We start from the raw sequence: 22399 nt of genomic DNA, 5'->3' as shown, positions 1-22399 counted from the left end.
TGTCATTTCGACGTAGGAGATGTCACCCTGTATGCCGGAATGTACAGATGAAACCTCATCGCGTTAACCTACCTAAGCCTGTCTCCAGCTTAACGCTGGGATTGAAAGTGAAATCGTGAAATCGTGAAATCCTTTACCTCTTATGTCACCCAGCATCAACTGCACGGCAGGGTGGCATCGAACCGGAGACATCGGGACGGGCCGAAGTTATCGTACTGGCGCATCCCGCTTTATCCACTTCCTTCCTGCGTGCGCCCGTGAAACCGAAAGTGCCTGCTGCCGAAATCGAAATTGTTCACATTCCTTCACACGCGGCCATCCGCGCTGCGGGCTCACATGTGCGCCCTCTACCTCGCCTTACACCTTCATCAATCATAAGCCGGAGCACAATCATAAGCAGTTTGGCAGCACACTGCGGTGTAGCATATCGATCTCTTCGCATACTCACACACTCCGCTGTGCTGTAAGTATGTGTGTATACACTAACGAGTATTTGAACACCATTGTAAATTGTGTATGAATGATTGTGTGTTCATTTTTTCTTGCTGTTGCTTTCCTGTCATCCAACACCCGTCAAGAAGATGATGATGATGTTGTTGTCATGCAAAAACTATTTCACGACACTGAACGGCTCCAAGTGGCGCAAAGGGTTGCGATTGGAAATCGTTCGGCATGAAACAAAAAGTCAAAGAGGGGACAGGGAGGAAGGCGACGCCATTTAAAGCGGCACAGTGGACAGAAAATCGACAACAGAGCAACACACAAAAAAAAAACGCACAAAAATGATTAATATAGCAAGCCGTCACAGTACACACTGGACCTTGCTGGACGCAACAACATTGTTGGGAACGAAAGTGAACCATTTACACATTCCACGCCACATCGACATACCGCACAGCACACTCGTGGGTAACATCTAGCGCGCGCGGGCCGTTTTTTTTTTGGCGCATAATTAGAAATGATCTCGGCCACTACTAAACGCAAAGGCCACGCAATCGACCATTATGCTGCGTTTGATGCGAGGCTGCACTTTCGTCAGAACGGTTGGGTGTGTGACTGGGTAGATAGATGGTTAATACTTTTTTTTATTCGTTTTTCTTTTCAGCACGCACGCAAGGTGGATGATTATGAACCGTTTCGTTGAAGTGAAAATTGTAATTGTTCCTCGCCTCTCCGGGCTGCTTAATTGGAACAAAACAAAAAAACTTAAGAACGAGAGTACAGGCGACGAACCCGCTGCTGACCATGTGGGGCTTGATTTTTGACGATTTTTACAAAGAACTTTTACTAAAAAAGTTCCTGAAATAGAGTTTTCTTTTTTCTTTTTAGATATTAAAGAAACCACTAGAACATTTCAAGCTTACAAGCAAATACTTCAATAATAATGGTAAATAGTGCATAACAAATGTCTTGATAATTAATATTAGTTTTATGGTGATATTTGTCATGATTTTATATTGCATATATGATCTTTTTACCCGGCACATCTGTGGTGCTGGTACCAATTAGTTCACGTTTCGTACTTATTGTATGGAAAAGAGCCTCTCGCATAACGAGTTTTCCATGTAACAAATGAGCCACTGGAATGAATTAAACTCGTTATGCCAGGCTCCAATGTACTTGGTTTTGCAATCATTCGAACATGATCGTAAATCGATAGCTTTTCCCATTCATCAAAAAAGTTACACAATTACTTACAACAATGAAAAAAATGTTGGCTAAATAAAGCAAGAAAATGTTTATGAAAAGCATTGAGAAGATTTAAGATAGCTTTTTGAACCGTTTGATACATACAACATATCAATTTTCACCCGTTTTGTCATATGTCAAGCCAACATGCAATCCCTCATGAGCTTGAATTGGCGTTTACTTTTGTTTTCGGCAGAATTTTGGCTCAAAATCTGAGGCGTGTGGTTTTGTATGGAGTGTTGACATGGTTTCCACCGCTAACTGTCAAACTGCATGTAATAAAGCTGGCCAGTATCGCAAACCCCTCATAATTAACCTAATAAAACGAAAGAATACAAAATATGCACACAAGCGACGAACCTGCGGTTGGTTTATAAGATTGCCTAAATAATGTTTATATTAGTGGTTTGAAACAACAAAAAATTATTTAAAATCTTCAGCAACTAATCAAAAGCCATAGTTAGTGCAAACAAACCGTTGTCGATCAACTCGTCAGTACTGTATTTCTATCAATTAGCACAGGCTCGATAGGGGCTTATAATTCACTTTAAATGAGGTTCATCGCAACAACATACGTCCGGAAGAATGCGTTGCGTTGGTCCGTGTAGTGCGTGGGCTGAGCCAAACAGACAAAAGAAAAAATCCAACACCCAACAACCAAAAAAAAGAAAAAACAAAAAAAACACTCAAACAAACGGCAGATCGTGAATCAATCCCAACCACATCCGACAACTGAACCACACCCAAAGCGACACACGTGATTCCGCCGCGCTTCATTAGGAGCCTTCCATTCGGGCGGGTGCCTAAGCAGATGCTGCTCTATCCGTGAAACCCCACTGCACTCGCCCCCTCCCCCAAAATCCTTCCGAAATACTGACCGGTTCGGCAGCTTGCCGACGGTTTCGAACATGCCTTCTCTGTCTGGCCGGCGCGCCACAGCCAAAGCGCACCGACTGCCCGTGCTCGCGGCATGCCGTGTTGCTCCCGCAGCGCGCGCCGCGTTAACCGTGCCGCGGATGCAACAACCGGGGAGGCTGGGAATAGCACCCCGCAAGCGCAACAAAATCTCGCGCCCACCAGAGCAACCGTTTCAGTCGAACGTAGACGTTCGCCGTGCAAGCAACGGAAACTGCGCGCTTAAGCGATCGCAACCGATTCACGACGCCGAAAAGCGAACACGTTTTTCCGGGCCCTTCTCGGGCCAGCGTTTTCATCTCAGTGCACTGTTTGTGAGTGTGTGCGTGCGTGTGTGTGAGTTTTTTCCTCTTCCTGAGAGTGTGTATCTTGTGCTGTGCTGGGCAATTTGAGTGGTAAAGTAGTAGGCTACGCCTGGTGGAATCGTTCTAATGACAGGAGAAGCGAAAAGAAAACACACAAATAAGAACGAATAAACAAAACAAACATATCCACAGTGACAGTGCATGTGTGAGTGTGTGTGAGAGAGAGAAAAAACAGTGTGCTACGAGTATCAAAATTGTGGCTGTGCACGAACTAAAAACCAAAACTCTGTCGCAGCAGCATCCCCTCATCCTCAACGGTCGTTTCCACGGGCTCAAATAGCACATCAACGTGCTCAACCTTGAACGCAGCAAGCGTGCCGCTAGCAGCAGTTGCTAGGGGCGAACCGGAAACAACAAAACGAAAAGAAAATAGAGAAAAAAACAAAAAAATAACAAAAATGGTAAGTTCAAAATTGTAAAACAAAACGAAAGATTTGAATGCAAGTGACGAACCTGGACTTAAACTGAGCTGAACTCACTTGTGTGGACACTCTCCGGAGGCGCATACTTTGATTGTTCGTTGTGTGACCCTCCGTTTCTCCTCCACTTGCTTGCGCTCGCCCCGTTACGAAGAAAATGAGTGCCAAAGGTAATCACGATCGTGGGTGACCGCACACAACACCATTGGCCAAGCCGATTTCACGTCGGCTGTGGTGTTGATCAATTTCGTGCTACATTACAACAACCTTTTCCATTTCCATTTCCTCCCGTTCTGCTTACCACACCACACCGTTTGCTCACACAGGGAAGTATGTTCATTCCGCTGGCTTCCGTTTCGTACGTGCAGTAGCGCAGGTGATGGAAATGATCGGCTTTTACTCCCCACCCTGCGTGAAATTATTTGGGACGGGCTCGAACCGCAGCAATTTGCTTGCGGTTGACATTTGCGAACGGGCAAACCGATCGCCAATGCGCCAACCCCCAAACGCTAGGCATGCAGGGTGTATTTGTAAATGTGAAAAAAGGGAAAATACCAAAATGACTCTTTCGTGACGTTGCGGAATGTGGGAGACGATACACACCGTTAGTACCCGTGCACCGCAGGCTGGAGCGATGGAGGGAACAGAAACGCTTAACCCTTGCCATAGGCAAGCGAAGCCCTTTTAATGGATGGATTAAAAAGACGAACCAAAATAAAAAGTAAAAACAAAGAAAACAGCTCGAACCAGTCCAGACTTTGCTGCATCACTTAGAATCGTCGTCGGTGTCCGGGGCGACAGCAACTAGCAGACGGTTCGGTCGGATTTTCACTGCAGCGTACAGTAACCCTTTGAAGAAAGACTAACCCAAGCGTTTGTGTGTGTGTGTTTTTGGTTTCTGTTTTGGTTTCTTCTCACTAATTTATCGCTTCCCATTTTGTATCGCATTTTTCGTCGGTCAAAGAACTAGACGAGAATCGACGCGTCTCGGTGCTTAGAAGGCTGCAAGCAATGGCCGAAAGACAGTTCACTTTCATTTCTCGCTCCACCGATTTGCTTTTCCCTGGGTTCCTTTTCCTCCCATGCCGTGGATGCGCTGGTTCGAATTGTGTTGCTGTTCGTTTTTCGTTTTTAGTTCACCTTGCTTCCCACCGGCCTGAGTGGGGCTGAGCCGTCCAGGAGGCTACACATTCTTCCCGCGCTGCTTGGAGCGCACTAGGTGCACGCCGCTCGGCGCTGCTTTAAATTGCTTTTGCATTTCCGTTGCCGTCGGTGTACAGTCGGAGCTTAAGAGTGTTATGAAAAATATGAAGGAGGAAGAGAGAAAGAGAAATAACTATACATAGCCCATGAAATACCCTTCGCTCTCTTCACCTTCTATGGTAAAATAAAAGGATTAGGGTAAACATGCGTGAAATGTTGGGACTAATGCAGCAGTGCATTCTGTAACCAAGGAACTGCTTTCAGTAATAACGACCATCTTTTTTGGTGCAGAAATTAGAGGAACGGAAAGCATATTATCAATGTGATACATATACCAACAGTGGTGCAATTTGTAGTGGTACAGATATATTTAAATGTTTTGACTGTATGAACACTATAGAGACATGTCTGTTCTTTGTTCCTGTAGTGGCAAAATAGTAAAAAAATGCCTAAACTAAAGAAAAAATGCCAAAATCCAATTGTAAAAATCAATAGTAGGCTTATTAGACTCAATTATAGGGAAAATTCTGCCATCCTCGATTAGTAAACACAGACTTGGGTACAACAAAACCTGCCTTACGTGTGATAAGACATGAGAGATTTTCTGTCAGTTTTCACATTTTTCTTCATTTTTTTTTTATTTCTTGAGCTTTATCACAAGCAATCTGTTTATCACAAGCATGCGCTTATCATTTAAATTGTTTTTATCATACATCAACAATATGTTCAAATTCTTAATCATATCGACTTTAGCTATTATTGTGATGTTTGCAACTGTTACATTTGTAGTGTCATCTCACTATAAAGTTACTTTAAAGTCCAACATGATCCGGCAAAAGAGTACTCTCCGAAACTTCTTTAAAATTGGTTCTTGGTCCAAAAGGTCATATTACCAACGAAAGATCCAAAGTCTCCAACAAATATAAATACTATTTTGCTGTGAAATTTGCCAGCATATTGAAGTAATGGCAAATTATTGAGAGGTCAAAAAACACAAGAAAAAAGGCTTTGACATGACAATCCTCTCCGGAGCAATTTGGATGTGAGCATGTCGAATTCCGATTTCTAGACCAGTAGTTATCTGTCAATTGCGATATGTCAAAAATTACCAAATCAAGGTGACAGTACTTAGTGAAAGCTGTAACACAATCAATTTCTAATATAGAAAAAAGATTTTGATTTCAAACGAAAGGAATTTATATTGACATTTCAATGAAAAATATAAAAATAATCATGAAATTGTTGATGTGCTGATAAATGCAACGACTTATCCTTTGATGTCATTTCGTACCATTTCAACATTTCCCGACTACAACGACAGCTGGTCAGTTCTTTGCTGAGCCATTGTGACCCTTGATGATAGGCGAAATTCATTTAAGAGGGCATATTATTTATTTATTTATTTTTCAACAAGACGTTCCGATAGGGCAATATTTCTACTCATCCAGTAATTGTTCTTTATGAATGTTTTCGTTTATTATCGTATTGGTTATGATAGCCCATGTTTTGTGCTTTCACCTCCCAATAATTTGTCATTACTTCAATATGCCGGCAAATTTCGCAGCAAAATAGTATTTATTTTTGTTGGAGACATTGGATCTTTCTTTGGTAATATGACCTTTTGGACCAAGAACCAATTTTAAAGAAGTTTCGGAGAGTACTCTTTTGCCGGATCATGTTGGACTTTAAAGCCAACGTTTATTTTTTACAGTAAAGTACAGGATATAGTGAGATGACACTACAAATGTAACAGTTGAAAACATCACAATAATAGCTAAATTCGCTTCATTTCGCTTCATGTTATCTGCCACAACTAATGATTTAATGGCCCGATAAATAGTTTGCATTATTTTTAAAATAATTCATCCATTCTCCGGCATCGGTTCCAAGCACCAAACACTTTTCTATCAAACTCTTAAGCCCTACTCTCTTTTTCGTTATGATCCATCCAGCATAGGCTCCAGCAAATGATTGATGGTTACGGACGGATTGTTTTCACTTACTGACTTACATATAAATGAGAGAAAGAGAGCGGCATCTCTCCGAACAAAAAAAAATGATAGCATAATTAGCGTGACTCGCGAAGCGAAAGGTCAGGAAGCTTTGTGCGCCCAATGTCGTAACGCGTAACGCACAACGGCTTTTGTTGTTGTTGTTTTCGGTTGCGACTCGCCGCAATTGTGACGTATGAGCACGCGGCACACACCGATGCTGTTGTGTTCGCGTGCCGCGATTGTTAGGGGTGCCATTTTTGTTGTGGTTGTTATTGTTAGGGCAAAGAAGCAATAATACCACCACGAACCACTCAGCATCACGTCTGCCAGCACGGTACGGTATGAGAATGCGTCTGTTTTGCTGGATGGGGTGTGAAAATGCGTGCGCACCGCATGCGTCCAATTACGATTCGAGCGTTGAATCGTTGAATAAAACTTGAGAGCGAGCAGATGAACTTAAGAATGCACTGGATGGCTGAGCACAAACGATACAACCCAGCACGGTGGTGCCGAGGGATGAAAATGGTTTTTTAATTCATGTTGTTGGGGTTGTTAACAATAAAAACCAGGCATCGAAAGGCAAGAAAACGAAACATCACGATGACAATCCATTTCCACCGGGCAAAGCAACCGTTCTAAATCGGGAGTAGGTACCAAAGCGTGTTTCGATTTCATTCGGCTATTCTGGTGTGCGCATTGCATTTGGGAGAAAGTTTGGGTAGTTTTCGAATGGGTCTTCGTTGGGCAGTGTTAGTGAGTGCTGCTTCTTTTCTCCAGTGCCCATGGGAAAGAATGTCTAGCAGTGAGAGGTAGAATGTTAGGTCAGGCAGCACAAACGCAACTCAAGAAGGGATATTTTTAAACTGACAAACAACCGAAACACGTCTAGCTTTACAACTGCTTCTGCAGCGGCATGAAATTGGAAAATTTCCTCCATTTCGAACCCCCCCCCCCCCCACACCTTTCCACTGGAAAGCCTTGCACGAAACTATTTGTTTGATCGATAATGATGAAAATATGGCTATTATAAGCGGAGCCGCTGTGTGTTTGAGGTCGCAGTTTGAGGCTTAAAGTGGAAATAGATAGCTACCCTTGGAGAAGGAGTAGTGGCACCGTGGTGAGGGTGCGTCCCCATTTTTCTTCGCCCGTTGCACGTATCACATGCAAAGCAGGCAACCGCACTAAATCGAAGCGGAACGAATTTGATTTCAACCGACCTTGAACCGGTCCGGGCGGGCATTTTTCGTTTTCTGTGTAGTGGTGCACCTACACCCCACACAACTGCCTCTACCCTACGCAAACGAAAGTGCTGAGTTTCACCCTGAAAAGGAGTGTCCAAAAATAAAGGGGGTAGCTTGTGTGGTGTCTCCTAAGCCGTTTGGCTTAAAGTCAACGACCGCCGCCGAAGAAAAGAAAGAGCGTCCGATCGGTCAGAGATGTCCAGCAAAGTGGCTCAGCTCATGAAGGGTGAAACGGTGGAGGCTGTGACCGTGAGAAAGCTCAAGCAATGTTTCCATCAAAGCTTTTACTTTCCACGCCTTTTTTGCTTGCTAGAATCTTACCTTCCGCTTAGAACACAGTGAAGATCAAAGTTGCATCTTGCGGGCCGTTCTGGTCCGAAGTTCGTTTCACGCAAGGTCAGTACATATGTAGGGGAAGGTAGGGAAAGATGGACAGTCTTGTCATAAATACATGATGTTGATGTTAATTATTGAGTTACTCAAAGATTCATCGTTCAAACTGAAGGTTTGACTGCTTATGTCAGAATATTTTTGGTTATTACGGACCTTATGCTCCATAACTTGCAATATTGATATTTTCGGCAGGTTTATTAACTGAGTTTCAGTGGTGTTTAAGGTAAAAACTGGTTTAAATGAAAGCAATACAAAATCTTGTTTTTTTATAGTATAACCATCCTGACACCAAAGTGTGAAAAATGGACACCAATTTGTTTTATTTATTTTACCTCTTATATCAATTGGTCATGAACTGATGTCATCAAATATCTTAAGCAAGAGTAGTCGGAGGAGATAAACCATCCAGCAACTAGAGAAAGCATTGAATAATGCGAAGATCCTGGTCAAAATAGCAGCCATGCGTTATGCTATTCCTCACCCGACGTTGATGAGGCACTTCAAGAAACTCAATATCTTGCCACGACTTGGACTACTTTAATTAAAAAAGAAGACACAATGATATGACATCATTCAGGAGTCGATGGGCGATTCCATAGGGTTACAAAGATCAAAAGATCAATTTTTAATGTCCTGAAGGACCTATTCACAAGACCACCAAACTTGCTGAGGTGGTGGACTTCAGAGAGCTCCTAAAGAGAGGTTCTTTACATCTGCAAACTGGAATAACGTCCAGTGTTATTGTCCGATATTTCAATAATACCTTAGATTCTGCATCCAACTCGATGTGTTCGAAGCTGCGCTAAATTTGATAGAAACCTAAAAGTTTCAACACGATTTCAGACAAAATATGAGTGTAAACTAACCACTGTATTGTTAGTTGTGTCTTAATGTGCCCGTCTGTACCAAACTTCCCCTATGTCTTCGCATGTTACTCCATAACTCGTAACCATTCACCGTCGAGCTTTGTTAGTTGCTCACGCGCCTGTACCATCGTACCATTTGCCTCGGTACTTGGAACTGTAAACGTAAGTAAAAAAAAAAAACAACATCCCATTCAAGAGGAGACTTCACCTCCTCCCACCCGGCACATCCGTGTATGGACATACCGAATTAGCATTAAAATGTGGCCCGGCCCGGGACCGAGAACCTCCCAGGAGCGGTAGGGAAAGTGCGCTTCGTTTCGAACACGCCAGTGCCAGGATTTTAGACTTCCCCAGAGGAAAGGGCTAAACAGCTGGACAGGGCGAAGATCTTTTTATCGTCTCCCGGATGGCTTCGGGAGAAAGTTTCCCCACGACTGAAGACGACACCGATTACCAAGTTATTGGCGGCGGGCCCGTGGGGCCGCACGGACAAGCAGTAGGCGACGAAATTACGAAAGATCCGGCTGTTTGAGATGTTCGTGGGGACCGGGTTGACAGTTTTTGACAGTGCAGCATTCGATTCCCGCTTGACCGGTAGTTGAAGCTGTTGAAAATGCGTTACAAAGCGTAAAGGGAGAGACAACAGTGAGAAACAGAGATAGAAAGGGAAAGAAAGCTAACGATAAAGCGTTTGCTGCTTTGTTTGGTACGCTTTCTAGCAGCTTAAACAGCCGATTGCCCTCAAGTGCTGTACTCCTCTTCACGATGGTGAAGGCGGACGGTGGTGGAAGGAAGGTGCTAGAGCAAACGTGGTCGGGTCACGCGCACAAACCATCGCTAAATGTCAAACATCAGCGACGACTAAATAAGCAATATCGTGTGCGGCACAAGGCAGGCCTCATTTCACAGCGAGCAGGTCCCACCGGTAGAGAGCTACTGGGGAGGCTCCGCGACGACCCGGACGACCTCCCGGCAGTGGGCAGAGCTGACAATGAAGCTCGTAAAGCGCATCTGTACTCTTTACTTTGCTATCCGAGTCGATCCGGGAACTCTCGCCCAAGGTCCCGTAGCAACACCCCCCCGAGCCTGAAGACGACGCACGCGGTACGCGGTTAATGGGGTTTGAGCTGTTTCAACCGTTTTCTTTTTTTCGTGTTTTGTTTTCTACTTGTCCTTCCCAACCCATCCTAACTTATTCCCACCAAAAGGGTTTCGTTCGCCTCCCCCGTCACCAAACATACGATTAATTAAGGAAGGTAGTTAAAGTACCATTCGATCGGTTTCAAATTACGACCTTTGTGCATGGAGATGACGTCAAAAACAACAACAACCTAAGCGACTTTAATCAACCCCGCTCGTCAGGCAGGTCCAATCAATTCCCGAAATCGTTTCGTTTGGCCGCTCTTCTTAAACACTTTCCAACGCGACTGGAAGTTTGAAAAACAACAACTACATCTATCCCAGAGCGATCTTTTGCGTACCATCACTGTTATTGTCGCTAAGTTTTGCCTGGAACTCACATATGTTTGTCGCTAAGGCACCAATTTGTGCTAGTGCGCATCCATTTTTGTCTCTAATGCATCAATTTCAAGCCTCTAAGGCATCAAGTTTCGACTACAAGTCAATTGTTTTGTTTATAAAATGTATCCTAAAGTTTGAAACTGCGTTATGCTCCAATATTATGCACACTTTCAAAAATTTGACATGTAATATGTTCTCACTGATTCAAATTTAATCAATCATACCTCTGCACAACTCACTTTACTGAAGCAAACCTTCAAAATTTTACAAAGTAATAAGATCTGCAATAATTTTACTCGAAACATTGCAAAAACTCATGAAATTGCATGAGATGTTTTGATTCATAATCCGGACAGTTTTGAGCCTATATTTCAAGTTACGGACGTTTTGATTGAAATTCCAGATAGCCTCAAAAGTTTCGTCTATGATGTCCACATTCATATATACACACACAAAACACTTTTTTAATTTATACAAATAACGTAACGTCTTTTAAGGTCCTTACATCCAATTCTGAGTGTCGGTGTCTGCTTAGACCGCCAGTTCGACGGAGTTACTGATAACCAGGTTTGGGTGCTGTCTTTAGTGCTCGAAGATGCAATGAACCGAAGTACTGCTTAATGAATCGAGTTGATTTGAATCGTAATTGGTTTCAAACAAATCTGATAAGAATGCCTCCGGTGGTGGACTGACCGACAGAAAACATTAATTTATCGTGATATCAGGGTCTAGCCAGGGGTTGGACACATTTTTAATTGATTATAGTACATCATGGCAATCATGCAGAATTAAAAAGCGGCATGGCCAGGGACTGGATATGAAGAAATAAAAAATATATATGACGCATGGCCAGAGTTTGAAGCTGTCCGTGTCTTTAAATTATAATGGTAATTGATTTAATTTAAGACGATTGGAAATATAAAACTGTTTTTGTGATGTAAAGTACAAATGTCATAAAGCTACTTGAATGCTTTGTACATTTTCTCATGATTCCTACACCATGAGTCAAAAATTTCTGACTTGCAGTCAAAAATGGATGCCTCTGAGCCAACAGTTAGCGGCAGTGACTGAATGTATTTGTGAAAAAAGAGACACAATGAAAATGAAAACCTGTGCAATACACATCTGCTCATCGAGTAGTTAATAAACTCGTGCCATTTCGCCATTCGGTCGAGAACTTTCGTTCACTTTCACCCATTTGCGGCCCCGACAACAGCGCCCAGTGCGCATCGCGCAGAGACAAATCGAATTCCACATTTAATGGCAAAAACAAAACCGTTGCGTCCGACCGTGTGCCGGTGCGTAACTACACGTGGATTGCCTTCGTGTATGACTTTTACCACAATGCAAACATTTCATAACGTCCCAGTGTGAGGCAGTGTGGTTTTTGGTTTTTTTTATTTGATCCATGTTACTGCTTTTATTTTTCTCTTCCAATGAGATGCGTCCCGATGCGCCACCACCGTTGGCGGAAGATGCTGTGCTTCGTGGCGTCTAAATATTTATGTGCGAATCGCATTCTCTCACTCACCCCCCCCCCCCCTGCTTGGAGTGTTGTGTTGCCCTCCCACCAGCCCCCCGATGCTGCAGCATTAATGCCCACCGCCCGCTGCGGACGCACGCCCGAGGCGGCGCATCTTCCCCCCGGGGCGCTCGGTGGAACGCACGTGGATCATAAACAGCTCGTTAAAAATTAGTGATGGTAACGTGGCGGTGGACGGCGCTCGGTGGATGCTCGCGTCCGTACGTGACCAGATGGCGCTGTTTTCCTTCTTGTGGCTGTGCCGTGCGGCGCCTGGTTTGCTTTGGTGACGTAAGCGCGGTGCGCACAATAAATCAAAATCAATCAACGGAACAGCAAAACCCAGGACCGCTAGAAACGTTGCCACTGTTTGCCCCACCAAACTTTGCTCCCCCGCGCTCTCGGGCTGTGAATTATGATAATAACGGTCACGAAGGGTTGAGCCCACCACACCCAGGTCCAACAGGCTTGTGGCCGGCACATGTGAAAATGTGCATGCTGTTGCTTTGACATTTGACGCCGGACACGATCCGCGGGAGAAATTTGCTTCCCCCGGCTCGTCAATTTGGCCGGACGACACACACACCCACGGTGGTATCGCAAACATGCGCTGGACGTGTGGAACCGTGCGAACGGTAAGAAAAAACGCAAACCGGCGAACGAATAAATGGCAGTAATGAAGCATCAATACACCCATCGACACGTACAAGTGTGACGTGAAGTGTGATTTATTACCTAATGGGTGAATTATCTAACGCAAAGAAGAGAGGGAGAGCTTGATCGAAAACATAGTTTCGGAGGCACTTCGCGCTGCTTCGCGGGACAGCAAAAATAAAACAAAAGACGCACGCGTGCATCTCCCCAAGCAGCAGCAGCAGCAGCAGCAGACAAGCCTGATCTGAAGCCGAATGCGCAACGAAACACATTCAGGCCCAGTGCAAGTAGATTACCGTACGGGTGCGCAGAGATACGGTGTAACATCTACCGATAGTAAACTAATTGCGGCGCTGCCTCTTGCCGTTATCTCACCTGCTTCTTCGGCGGCGGCACAGACACGCGGAAACGCACGACCCCAGCTTGGGTGTTAAGGCGAGCATCATTTTCAGAAGTGGCAATGGTGGTATTTGCACTAATAGTAGCAATAATCGAGGGTCATTCATTCTGTCATTTTGCGATGTGTGATGCATATTTTGTCGCGCAACAAATTGATTTTGACACAGCTTGAAGCGCGACCCTGTCGAATCCAAGCAGAACGAAAATGTAAAAAAACTTATGTTCGGTGAATTTTGAAGTGTTCATTCTCAAATACACTTCAAAATGTTCATACTTCAAATAACATACTTCATTCTACAGCCCTTTTCTGTGATGATGTGTACACAAATGTGTCAAATAATGTAGAATACATACACTACGCGAAATAAAAAAATAGCACCACTATGTGTTTTTTTGTAGTTGTTGCATTTTTGTGGAATTATCTTGCCGGTTCAGGTTGTTTTAGTTCAGAATGTTCAAATTACCTGGTAAAATATAAATAACAGCGAGTGATACTCGATCTGTGCTAGATGTTAACCAAAAACGAGATTTTAGCATGCCTGATCGGTATGTTTTTCATACAAAAAAACGTTAAACAACAAACAAGGGTAACCAAATGATTTTTAATTGGATGTCAGAACTGAATAGCACTTGATCACTGCAATATGTTTGTCAACAATCTAGCTGTAAAGTAATCCAATGCAAGCTTCTAATAATAATAATAATAATAATAATAATAATTTCAAGTTCTTTGGCTCCTTTTTCTGACGTTTTATGCATTTAGATCAATCTGCAATTGCAATTTATTAAAAGATAAAGCTTTCCAAATAATAAGTGCATCGCCATGGATGTACTGTAGGAGTTTTGGATCAACTTTTTAATTTTGTTCCCGTTTATCGCAACTGTGATATCGCCGCACATGATAATCACCAATTTTGAGCTTTACTTCAACTACAAGAAGAACATTTGTACAGTCTTTCTTGGCAGAAAAATACTTTCCGAAACATTAATACGATTTCGCACTCCATCAATCATCGTTTACTTTGGTATTTACTCTATTGTAGGTTTGATTTGTGGCAGAATTTAGAAACAACACTATTTTGAGCATTGGAAACGGCAATCATGCATGATTTTGATAAGGTATTTTTAATGGGTACACGACTTTTGTATTTAATCTTCTGTTATCTGCCATTAAAGCCTTGTTTTTGCTCGAAATTGTGTCTGTGAGGCTGCTGAATTGTTGACATTTCTCATTATTATACTCACCTTAAAGATTCTTCAAGCGCCTTCATGGTTGTAATATAGAAGAGAATGCCTCTACCATTTTTATATACAAAAAATATCAATTTTGATATTTTTTCCAATTGAAACAGATTGTTTTGACATTCTCAAGTAAAGCATTCTTAATCGGCATGGTAAATCCGCGAAAATTGATAAAAAAAATAACATGGTGGTGCTATTTTAATTGCGCGCAGTGTAGTGAAAACCTGCCTCTATGTTAAAAGAGGTGTCAAAAATCTATTTGAACGAGTGTATATTTATGTTAGACCAGTAAAAATACGTCACAGGTTTCAAAACCAGTTCCGTAAGCAACAATCATCGCACCAGGCATCGTTGTATGTTGCATGGTAGTAAGTATCGATGTTTGTAAGGCGAGGGACGGGCACTCGGCATCGATCGACTGTAAATAATAGCGTAATTATGACAGCATTCACATCCACCGCTACTCAATTGTACTGTTTACAATGTTGACAGAGCCGCGCTCCATCGAAACGGCCGGAAGGATTAAGCATGGCGGAGGTGTACGGTGTTCGGGCCGACCTGGAGCATTGCATATTCCTTAGCGGGTTAACCAATGCAATGTCGTGCCTTGGATCGCAATGTCCCCGCCGACCCGGAAGTAGCCGTAAACCCGGGGAAGCGTTCATCGATTGCGCCAACCATTTAATCCAGGAAGATAAACGTAATCATCAATCGTACGACGCTATCTTGCCGCCGGGCGGGATTCGGGGAGAAAGTTGATACTGAATCTCCTGCACCGGCCGGAGGAAAGGGGCTTCAAACCATCGACTACCAGAAATTTGATCGTAACAACAACAGCAGCAGCGGTATATTGCAGGAGCTCGTGTGTGATGATGCTGCTGCTGCTGCTGCTGCTGCGGTTCCAAATTTACCAACACGTTACCTTCTTCCCGGGGCGATGCAGCTTCTTCACTGCCAGAGCAGCCAGCTGAAGCTTACTTTGCCACAGAGCAGCGCAACCCACAGCTCTGGCAGTAGCTAGAAAGCAGCGAAGAAAAGAAATCTGTACATCGTAGCGGGACGGTGAATGATGTCGATTTTTCCGTTCGCTGATGTCGAACCGGGTCGAAAGATGAGCTCTGCTTACGTAAAACATTATGCGCCGAGCAGGTGGAGAGCGTATGGAAACGGGAGAAAGGGGGGGGGGATATAAATTTGAATACAATCAATAGGTCCTCGTTCAGGTACACCTTCGCCGCATGGTGTATCATTGCCGATGGCAGTTGGGTTTATCACTGACTGACTGTTTGACTTTCTTTAACCTACCCGGTCTCTCTTCTCGCTCTCTCTCTCTCTCTTTTCTTTTGTACAAGTGGTCAAAGTTCACTATTGATGGTATGTGAACATCGGTGGCCCCTCCTGAGGCCACCATCTCCTCTTACCGTGCCTTGTTGTGACGGTACTCGACGGTAATGGAGCTGTTTTCGCACATCGCGTCATCTTTTTGCAGTCCCGGCGGGTGAAACTTTATGGATGGTGATGAGGAGGATGCCCAGATGGCGCTAGTGATAATTTATCGCCCTCTTCGCCGCAAACTGCCAAACCACATCCGCTTGCACAGAGCTTACGCAGGGGCCGAACGATTGTGTTCGGTATGGCGTGCCTAAACAAAGCAAAGCCGCGGGGAGCAAGTAGTGCTGCTGGGAATTTCTTCGGTTTCGAGAGGGGTAACCCGCAACAAGAAAGTATTGGGTTACGATTTTTGATTTCTCGAATTTGAATCAACCAACACCGCTTTCAAAAAAACATGAAAACCCTAATCTACGCCGTCTACTATGAAGGCGCTCGTTAAACCCGCAAAAAATACCCCCTGATGTATTGAAACGTATACTTACGCACTGGATTGCATTGGCTTGGCAGGCGAAAGATGAGAGGACAAACCCAGCCTCCAGTCACCAACCGTGGTACGAATTCACAATCACTGAGCTCTTGCCTGCCGTACTTGAACCCGGAATCAACGACACTGTTACACACAGAAAAAAACATCTCACCCGCGTGGATTCAATGACACTGTTTCACACAAAAAATAGCCATCTCACCCCTATTTTCATCGTCTATACCAGAGATGTCAAACTGGCGGCCCGCGATGTCTTTTGGTGTGGCCTACGACCACTTGAGAGAAAATTCCGGACACCTGAAATAGGAAGAGATGTTCAAGTTAGCAAATTTCGCTACTAATTCTGAGAGAAACCATCGTCAGAAAACCTGTGAAACATTCAAGATACTTGGTGAACAAAGGAGCTATTTCTGTTAGAAAAATCTTTCGATAAGTTAACAAAATCACTCAACAAATCTGAATTGGAAACGCAAGCCAATGTATCAGGCCCAACTCCTCTTTAAGCATGATTGCAGTTTAGAACATTGCACTTCTGCAAAATGCTTAGAAATCAGCTTTGATAGGATGTTACAAACGATTTCAAGCTTTCCATCAGGCTGCATCAAGGAAACTAGTTTAGACTACAGGTGGTACTCCCCCTGACTGTCCAATGAAGATTTGTCGAAGTAGTATTATACTGGACAAACTGACCTGTAATAATGTATGGACCTAGGATAGCATCAACATAAGTTCACGTTTTCTAACATTCTCAAATGCTGTTGACAGTCAATACTAGCTCAAAAATATTGATAAGTGATCATAATCAAAATCAAAATGACACTTATATCAACATAACATTTATTCCAGCATTTTAAGTAACGTTTTGGCCCACTTGGTGTTAAACGAGTTTGACATCGCTGTAACTATATTTTTCTGCAAATGTATCCCAGCTGGTGGACGCACGCTCTCTCCCGCTCTCCTATCGCACTGTTTGGACTCTCTTGCGGTAATAATTTAATTTTAATGCGGCACTGCCTGCCACAACACCCAAACTGCAAAGGTCTGCCGTCAGAGCCGGTTTGGTGGGCCGATGTTATTTTGGTTTTGTTTTGCTGCCCATTCTCGGAAGTGGTTGAGAAAATAGTGAGATACTGAAAGGTTCCTGAACTAGCCATGGGATTGCAGTATTTAGCTGATACAAGCTATCGTACGGGACCGAGCACAATAGCAATCTCGAGTTTTCGCGTCTTTAGCGAATTCCTATGGCAAAATAGTGTATACTACCGGTTCATGGGGTCAAACAGAATTATGAAATCCATTTTTTCACTGGTAAAACATGTGTATGTAGCGCACCAACATCAATGTAGCATGCTCTTTAGCTATTATTGAAAAAAACACACACCTGGAGATGTCAAATTAAGAGGATTTACGTACTGCGAACTCTCGTACATCGAGTATTGCAGGGTGCAGATAATTGTTGTATTCTGCGAGACCTATGCCGCACACTCAATTCACTAAAGTATGTGGATGACCGTCGGACGCAAAAGAGCAATCTGTTATATCGTCCGCACGCGTACTTTTGAGTGTTGGGTGAATTGGATTGAATCTTTGAAATGACTCAATAAATCTGAGTATCAGTTGTAAAGAGTCTTAAATCTCGAAGGATTCACGTAATTCCAGGAATTCATGAAACTCAAGAGATTCACACAACTCAACCGATTCAAAAAGCTTGAGCTTCTTCTTATGCTTATTCTTCACGTCGTCATGTCAGCCATTCGAAACTTCTTGGATAGTCCACGCAGCCGGATAGTCTGTCCTATGGAGAGACGTTTCATGCAAGGGCTAGGCGGGCATGTTGTTAAGTCGTACAAGTGATCCACTATACCATGGGACTGCGCAAATTCAATATTTTGAAAATTATACATCTCCAAAGATTCATGAATCTCTGGAGATCAATGAGGTCTTATGGATTGGATCCCTGAAGATGGATTTATGGATCCCTGAAGATTTATGAATCTTTGGAAATAGTTTTACTGAAATGGTTCAGTACTCCATTATTTTACTGATTGTCAGCATTAATGTCATGTTTTTACAGATGCTACAGTCAACAGAAAAAAAGTGTTGTATGTAGTTCCGACCAGCGCCGGCCCCGGACACAATGACTGGCGACCAAAAAGTATCACGTCACGCTCCCAAGCGGCAGTGGCCGGTAGGCTCCGCTTTATGCAAGCAGATTACACAGCGAGCCCAAAACCTTGATTAGCTGACGGCTTAATGGGGTGGATTAACATTTCCTACACTTTTTTGTTGTTGTTGCTGGTGTTGTGAGCCTGAAGATGATGTGCAGTGTGCTGCCTAGGCTGTTCGCTTACAAGCTGGCCGTCGCTTTTCGGTGTGAAGTGGGTATTCTATTACCTTTTTTTTCGACTCGCTTTGAAGAAAGCGTTCAACAAGAAGATAAGCATGGGGTGCCAGTATCAAGCGATAGCTGTCAGATTAAGTCAAACCTAATCAGCTGACATTGCGTATAATGGAAACGGTGCGTTTATGGAACGATAGCTGCAAGAGGATCTCAGTTAAGTCACTCACTCCAATACTTTTGAGTTTTGTGGGTCGCATCGCTTCTCAAGTACCGGTGATGAGGGCCTATTTTGTCGTGGGATCTTGGCACCTCATGGGTGATCGTTGAAATCTCATTTTGATAAGAAAAGACACAAACTGAAAATGCAAATTTTAATGCGATGTGATTGAGATCTAATAAAAGTAAACAATACATTAAGTTCTATCAATAGTTGCTTGACAGTTCCGAGTAGTTCTTATCCACAGATTCTTGGGGAAAAGGCAATGCCTTCATCTTCTTGCTGGATCAATGATGTAACCTCACAGTACGTTGATTGCGTTGCAGCACCCAATATCTAATTATGAGAACGTCTTTCGTGTGCCACGCATCTCCAAAAACATGCCGCTTTTCCCATATATTCATTCACGGCCCGTATATTCCTCCATCGCTGCCGTACTGCTCCCGGTGGGATGCGCACCTTGCGCTTGGGTCACATGGGAAACATGGGGATTTCGTTTTCGTTGAGCAACATGGCCGAAAAAAATACAACAACAAGGCATAAAAAAGTCACGAACTACACGCAACTCGGACTTGGAAAAGTGGTGTGTAAGATTTCTGTAAACACACTCACACACACACACAAATAATGCGCAGCGCTGGGGTTCCGGATGCGCTACGGCAGGCAAGCGGCTGGGCATTATTCAGCTTCGCTTCCCTTCGCGCCGCCGATTTCATGCTTGATGGCGGCGAAAAACGAGATATTCAATTGGTGCCGGCGTGAGAGCAGCGTGCCATTTGCGATTTCGGCACCCACACTTAGTTTGCGTCATCGCATTTTTATCGCAGCCCCGCTCTGCGGCGCGCTCTGTCTCGCACCGTTTTTCTCACCGTTTGGTTTTTTCTTTCTTTTCTTTTTTTTTTTTGGCTCACCTCAGCTGTTCCGGCGACTTTTCCTGGCGATGGTGCTGCTGGCCGCGGCCATCGCTGTGGCGGCAAAGGAGGAGGGTGGGGCCGACCGGAAGCTCAACATTGATCCGGCCCTGCGCAAGGCGCTGCTGCGGGCACTGCGCCACTTGAAGGAGCGCCAGGAGGAGGAAAAGCAGGACCAGCAGCAGCAGCAGCTGGGCGATGCGAACACGACGGAGGAAAACTTCGCCACCACCATCCTGGACGAGCTGCTCGAGGAGAGCACGGTGGCGGACGGGGCGCCGGCTCCGCCCGTCCCCAACTTCCAGACGTACGTCGCGAACGCCCGGGAGGACGACACGATCGAGGGCGAGGTGGAGCAGCGGGATACGGGCGCGGTAGCAATCGGGTCGGCCGATGCAAACGAGATCATCAAGACGATCATCATCGCGAAACCGAAGGCGTCGCTCGTCCTGCCGAAGCTCGAGTCGGAGAACGAGATCGTGCCGGTGGTCGGTTCGGACAGCCAGCCCGGCACGACGGTGGCACCGACCAGCACCACCACCCAGCAGCCCGAACCAGTGTCAACGACCCTCTCCCCGGTGCCGACGACGCCCGCGCCCACCCACAACGAGGACGGCGAGAACATCGAGCAGGTCAAGTCGGAGGACGTGAAGATATTCCAGGCACCACTCGTGGCCGCCTTCACCGTCCAGCAGGACCAGCTGGGCGTGCCGCGGAACGTGATTCCACTGCTGCAAACGCCACCGAAGCAGCAGCAGCAGCAGCAGCCAGCCGCCGGGGCCGACTTTAAACCCTCGCCGGTGATACTGCCGGCCGCCCCATCGGTGTTGGCGCCGCTCCAGCCAGTCCCGCCCACCCAAGCGCTGCTCGCGCCGCTCAAGCCGTCCGCTGGGATCGGGCTGAGCACGCGCGCCCTGGAGGAAAAGACGCACCAGCTCGAGCAGCAGCTGATAGCGCTCCAGAACCAGCAGCGCGCCCAGGAGCAGCTGCTGCGGGCGAAGCTCCAGCAGGAGCAGGCCATCATACACCAGCAGCAGCAGCAGCTCCAGCAGCAGAAGCAGCGGCTCGAGGAGGAGACGCGGCTGCGCATACAGCGGTTCGAGCAGGAGCAGCGGCTCTTCCGCCAGCAGCAGCAGCAGTTCCAGCAGCAGCAGCAACAGTTCCAGCAGCAGCCACCCTCCCAGCAACAGCTGCCTCCGTTCAAGCCGCAACCGCTACCACTGCAGCAGCCGCAACTGCCGCTAGCACCGCAGCCTACCTTCGTGCAGGAGCTGCCACGACCTGGGCCCGCGGTACAGTTCATACCGAGCGTCAGCCTGCCGGGCGGCAAACCGATCCCGATCTCGGTTGAGCAGCAGCTTCCCTTCAAGGAAGCTGTCGACTTCCAGCCCCAACAGCCGCCCCAGCATCAGCAGCAGCAGCAGCAACAGCAGCAGTCGGGAGTCCAGACGACGACCTCCGTCGAGCAGGTGAAGGCGCTCAGCCAGCCGCCGCAGCTAGCCCGCGACCAGGCCCTGCCGCTCAAACCGTTCCAGCCGTTCAATCTGTTCCCGGTGCTGCCGCCGCTACTGCTCGGCCCGAGCCCCTTCGATCAGCAGCAGCTGCCACCGCTCCAGCAGCGCAATCGCGTCTTCCGCCAAGAACCGCCGTTCACCGGTAACTTCGGGCTCAACGGAGGTCCACCACCGCAGCAGCAGCAGCAGCAGGCACCGTTCCGTCCATCCCAACCGCTCGCATTCAACGGGCAGCAGCAGCAGCAGCAACAGTCACTCACCGACAGCCAGAATCTGCAGAATCTGCTCTTCCAGTCCGGCATCACGTCCCGCTCGGCGGAGGATTTCAACATCATCACGAAGGTGCTTGCCCTGAACCACGGCATCCCGCAGGCATCCTCCCAGCGCATGTTCGCCAAGCTCAGCCCGGACCAGCAGCGGCAACTGTTGTTCCGGAAGTGAACATCTCCATCCTTACTCGCTCACATCGCCCTCCCCCCCACCACCACCATCCACCTTCATCAGAACGTTAACGTGTGGTCCGCTCGTTAGTGTGGTTTTGGTTAGCTAACCTCATCTCTGCCATATTTATTATTTGTCACCACTTCACCACCCCAATCCACTGCCTGCCCGTGGCGCGCAGCCCACCAGTGGGACGGTGTTTTCCTTTTCCCTTCATTCTTATCACTGTCGTCATACTCTTTCCTACCTCCTGCCACATTAGAGCCTAGCTTCTACCATCAGGTTAGAAGTTCACGCCTTTTTGCCGCAGATAGGTCCTTCTCCTCTGTGTCTCCACTCTCTCTCTCTCTTGCTCTTTTATGCTAGTATTGTAAGGAATAGTACGTACGTCGGCCGTCTTGGCGTTTTGCACTCCCGTGGTGAGCCACATTCAGCCACGCTAGCGTGTAGGATATTCTAAATCCCTGTCCGGAGGCTTATCCCTCCCATTTTTGTTTTAAGTTTTCTTTCAGACATTGCAGGCTGCATGGCCGGCAAACGCAGTCGCAGCTTGCGATTGGAGATTATTAAGTAGCGCTTTAGTATTGTATTTCCTCGCCGGTCGGTTCGCAACGATCGGTTGATTCACTGAAATAAATGGTACTATAAATAAGACGGCGAAATACGGCGGGCAGTG

General features: G+C 45.8%; 1 protein-coding gene across 1 annotated transcript; it reads left to right on the top strand.

The window, feature by feature from the left end:
• The first annotated feature begins 2340 nt into the window (after positions 1 to 2340).
• On the top strand, positions 2341 to 22385 carry LOC120906850 (putative mediator of RNA polymerase II transcription subunit 12). Its single transcript, XM_040318949.1, has 2 exons — positions 2341 to 3370; positions 19774 to 22385. Exons 1-2 carry the CDS (start codon positions 3368 to 3370, stop codon positions 21721 to 21723), a joined length of 1953 nt encoding a protein of 650 aa, XP_040174883.1. The 5' UTR covers positions 2341 to 3367; the 3' UTR covers positions 21724 to 22385.
• Positions 22386 to 22399: the final 14 nt, after the last annotated feature.

The sequence above is a fragment of the Anopheles arabiensis genome, chromosome X (assembly GCF_016920715.1).
Source record: "Anopheles arabiensis isolate DONGOLA chromosome X, AaraD3, whole genome shotgun sequence".
NCBI lineage: Eukaryota > Metazoa > Arthropoda > Insecta > Diptera > Culicidae > Anopheles > Anopheles arabiensis.
Note: the sequence above shows the minus strand (reverse complement) of the source record. Positions and strands in the feature narration are given on the sequence as shown.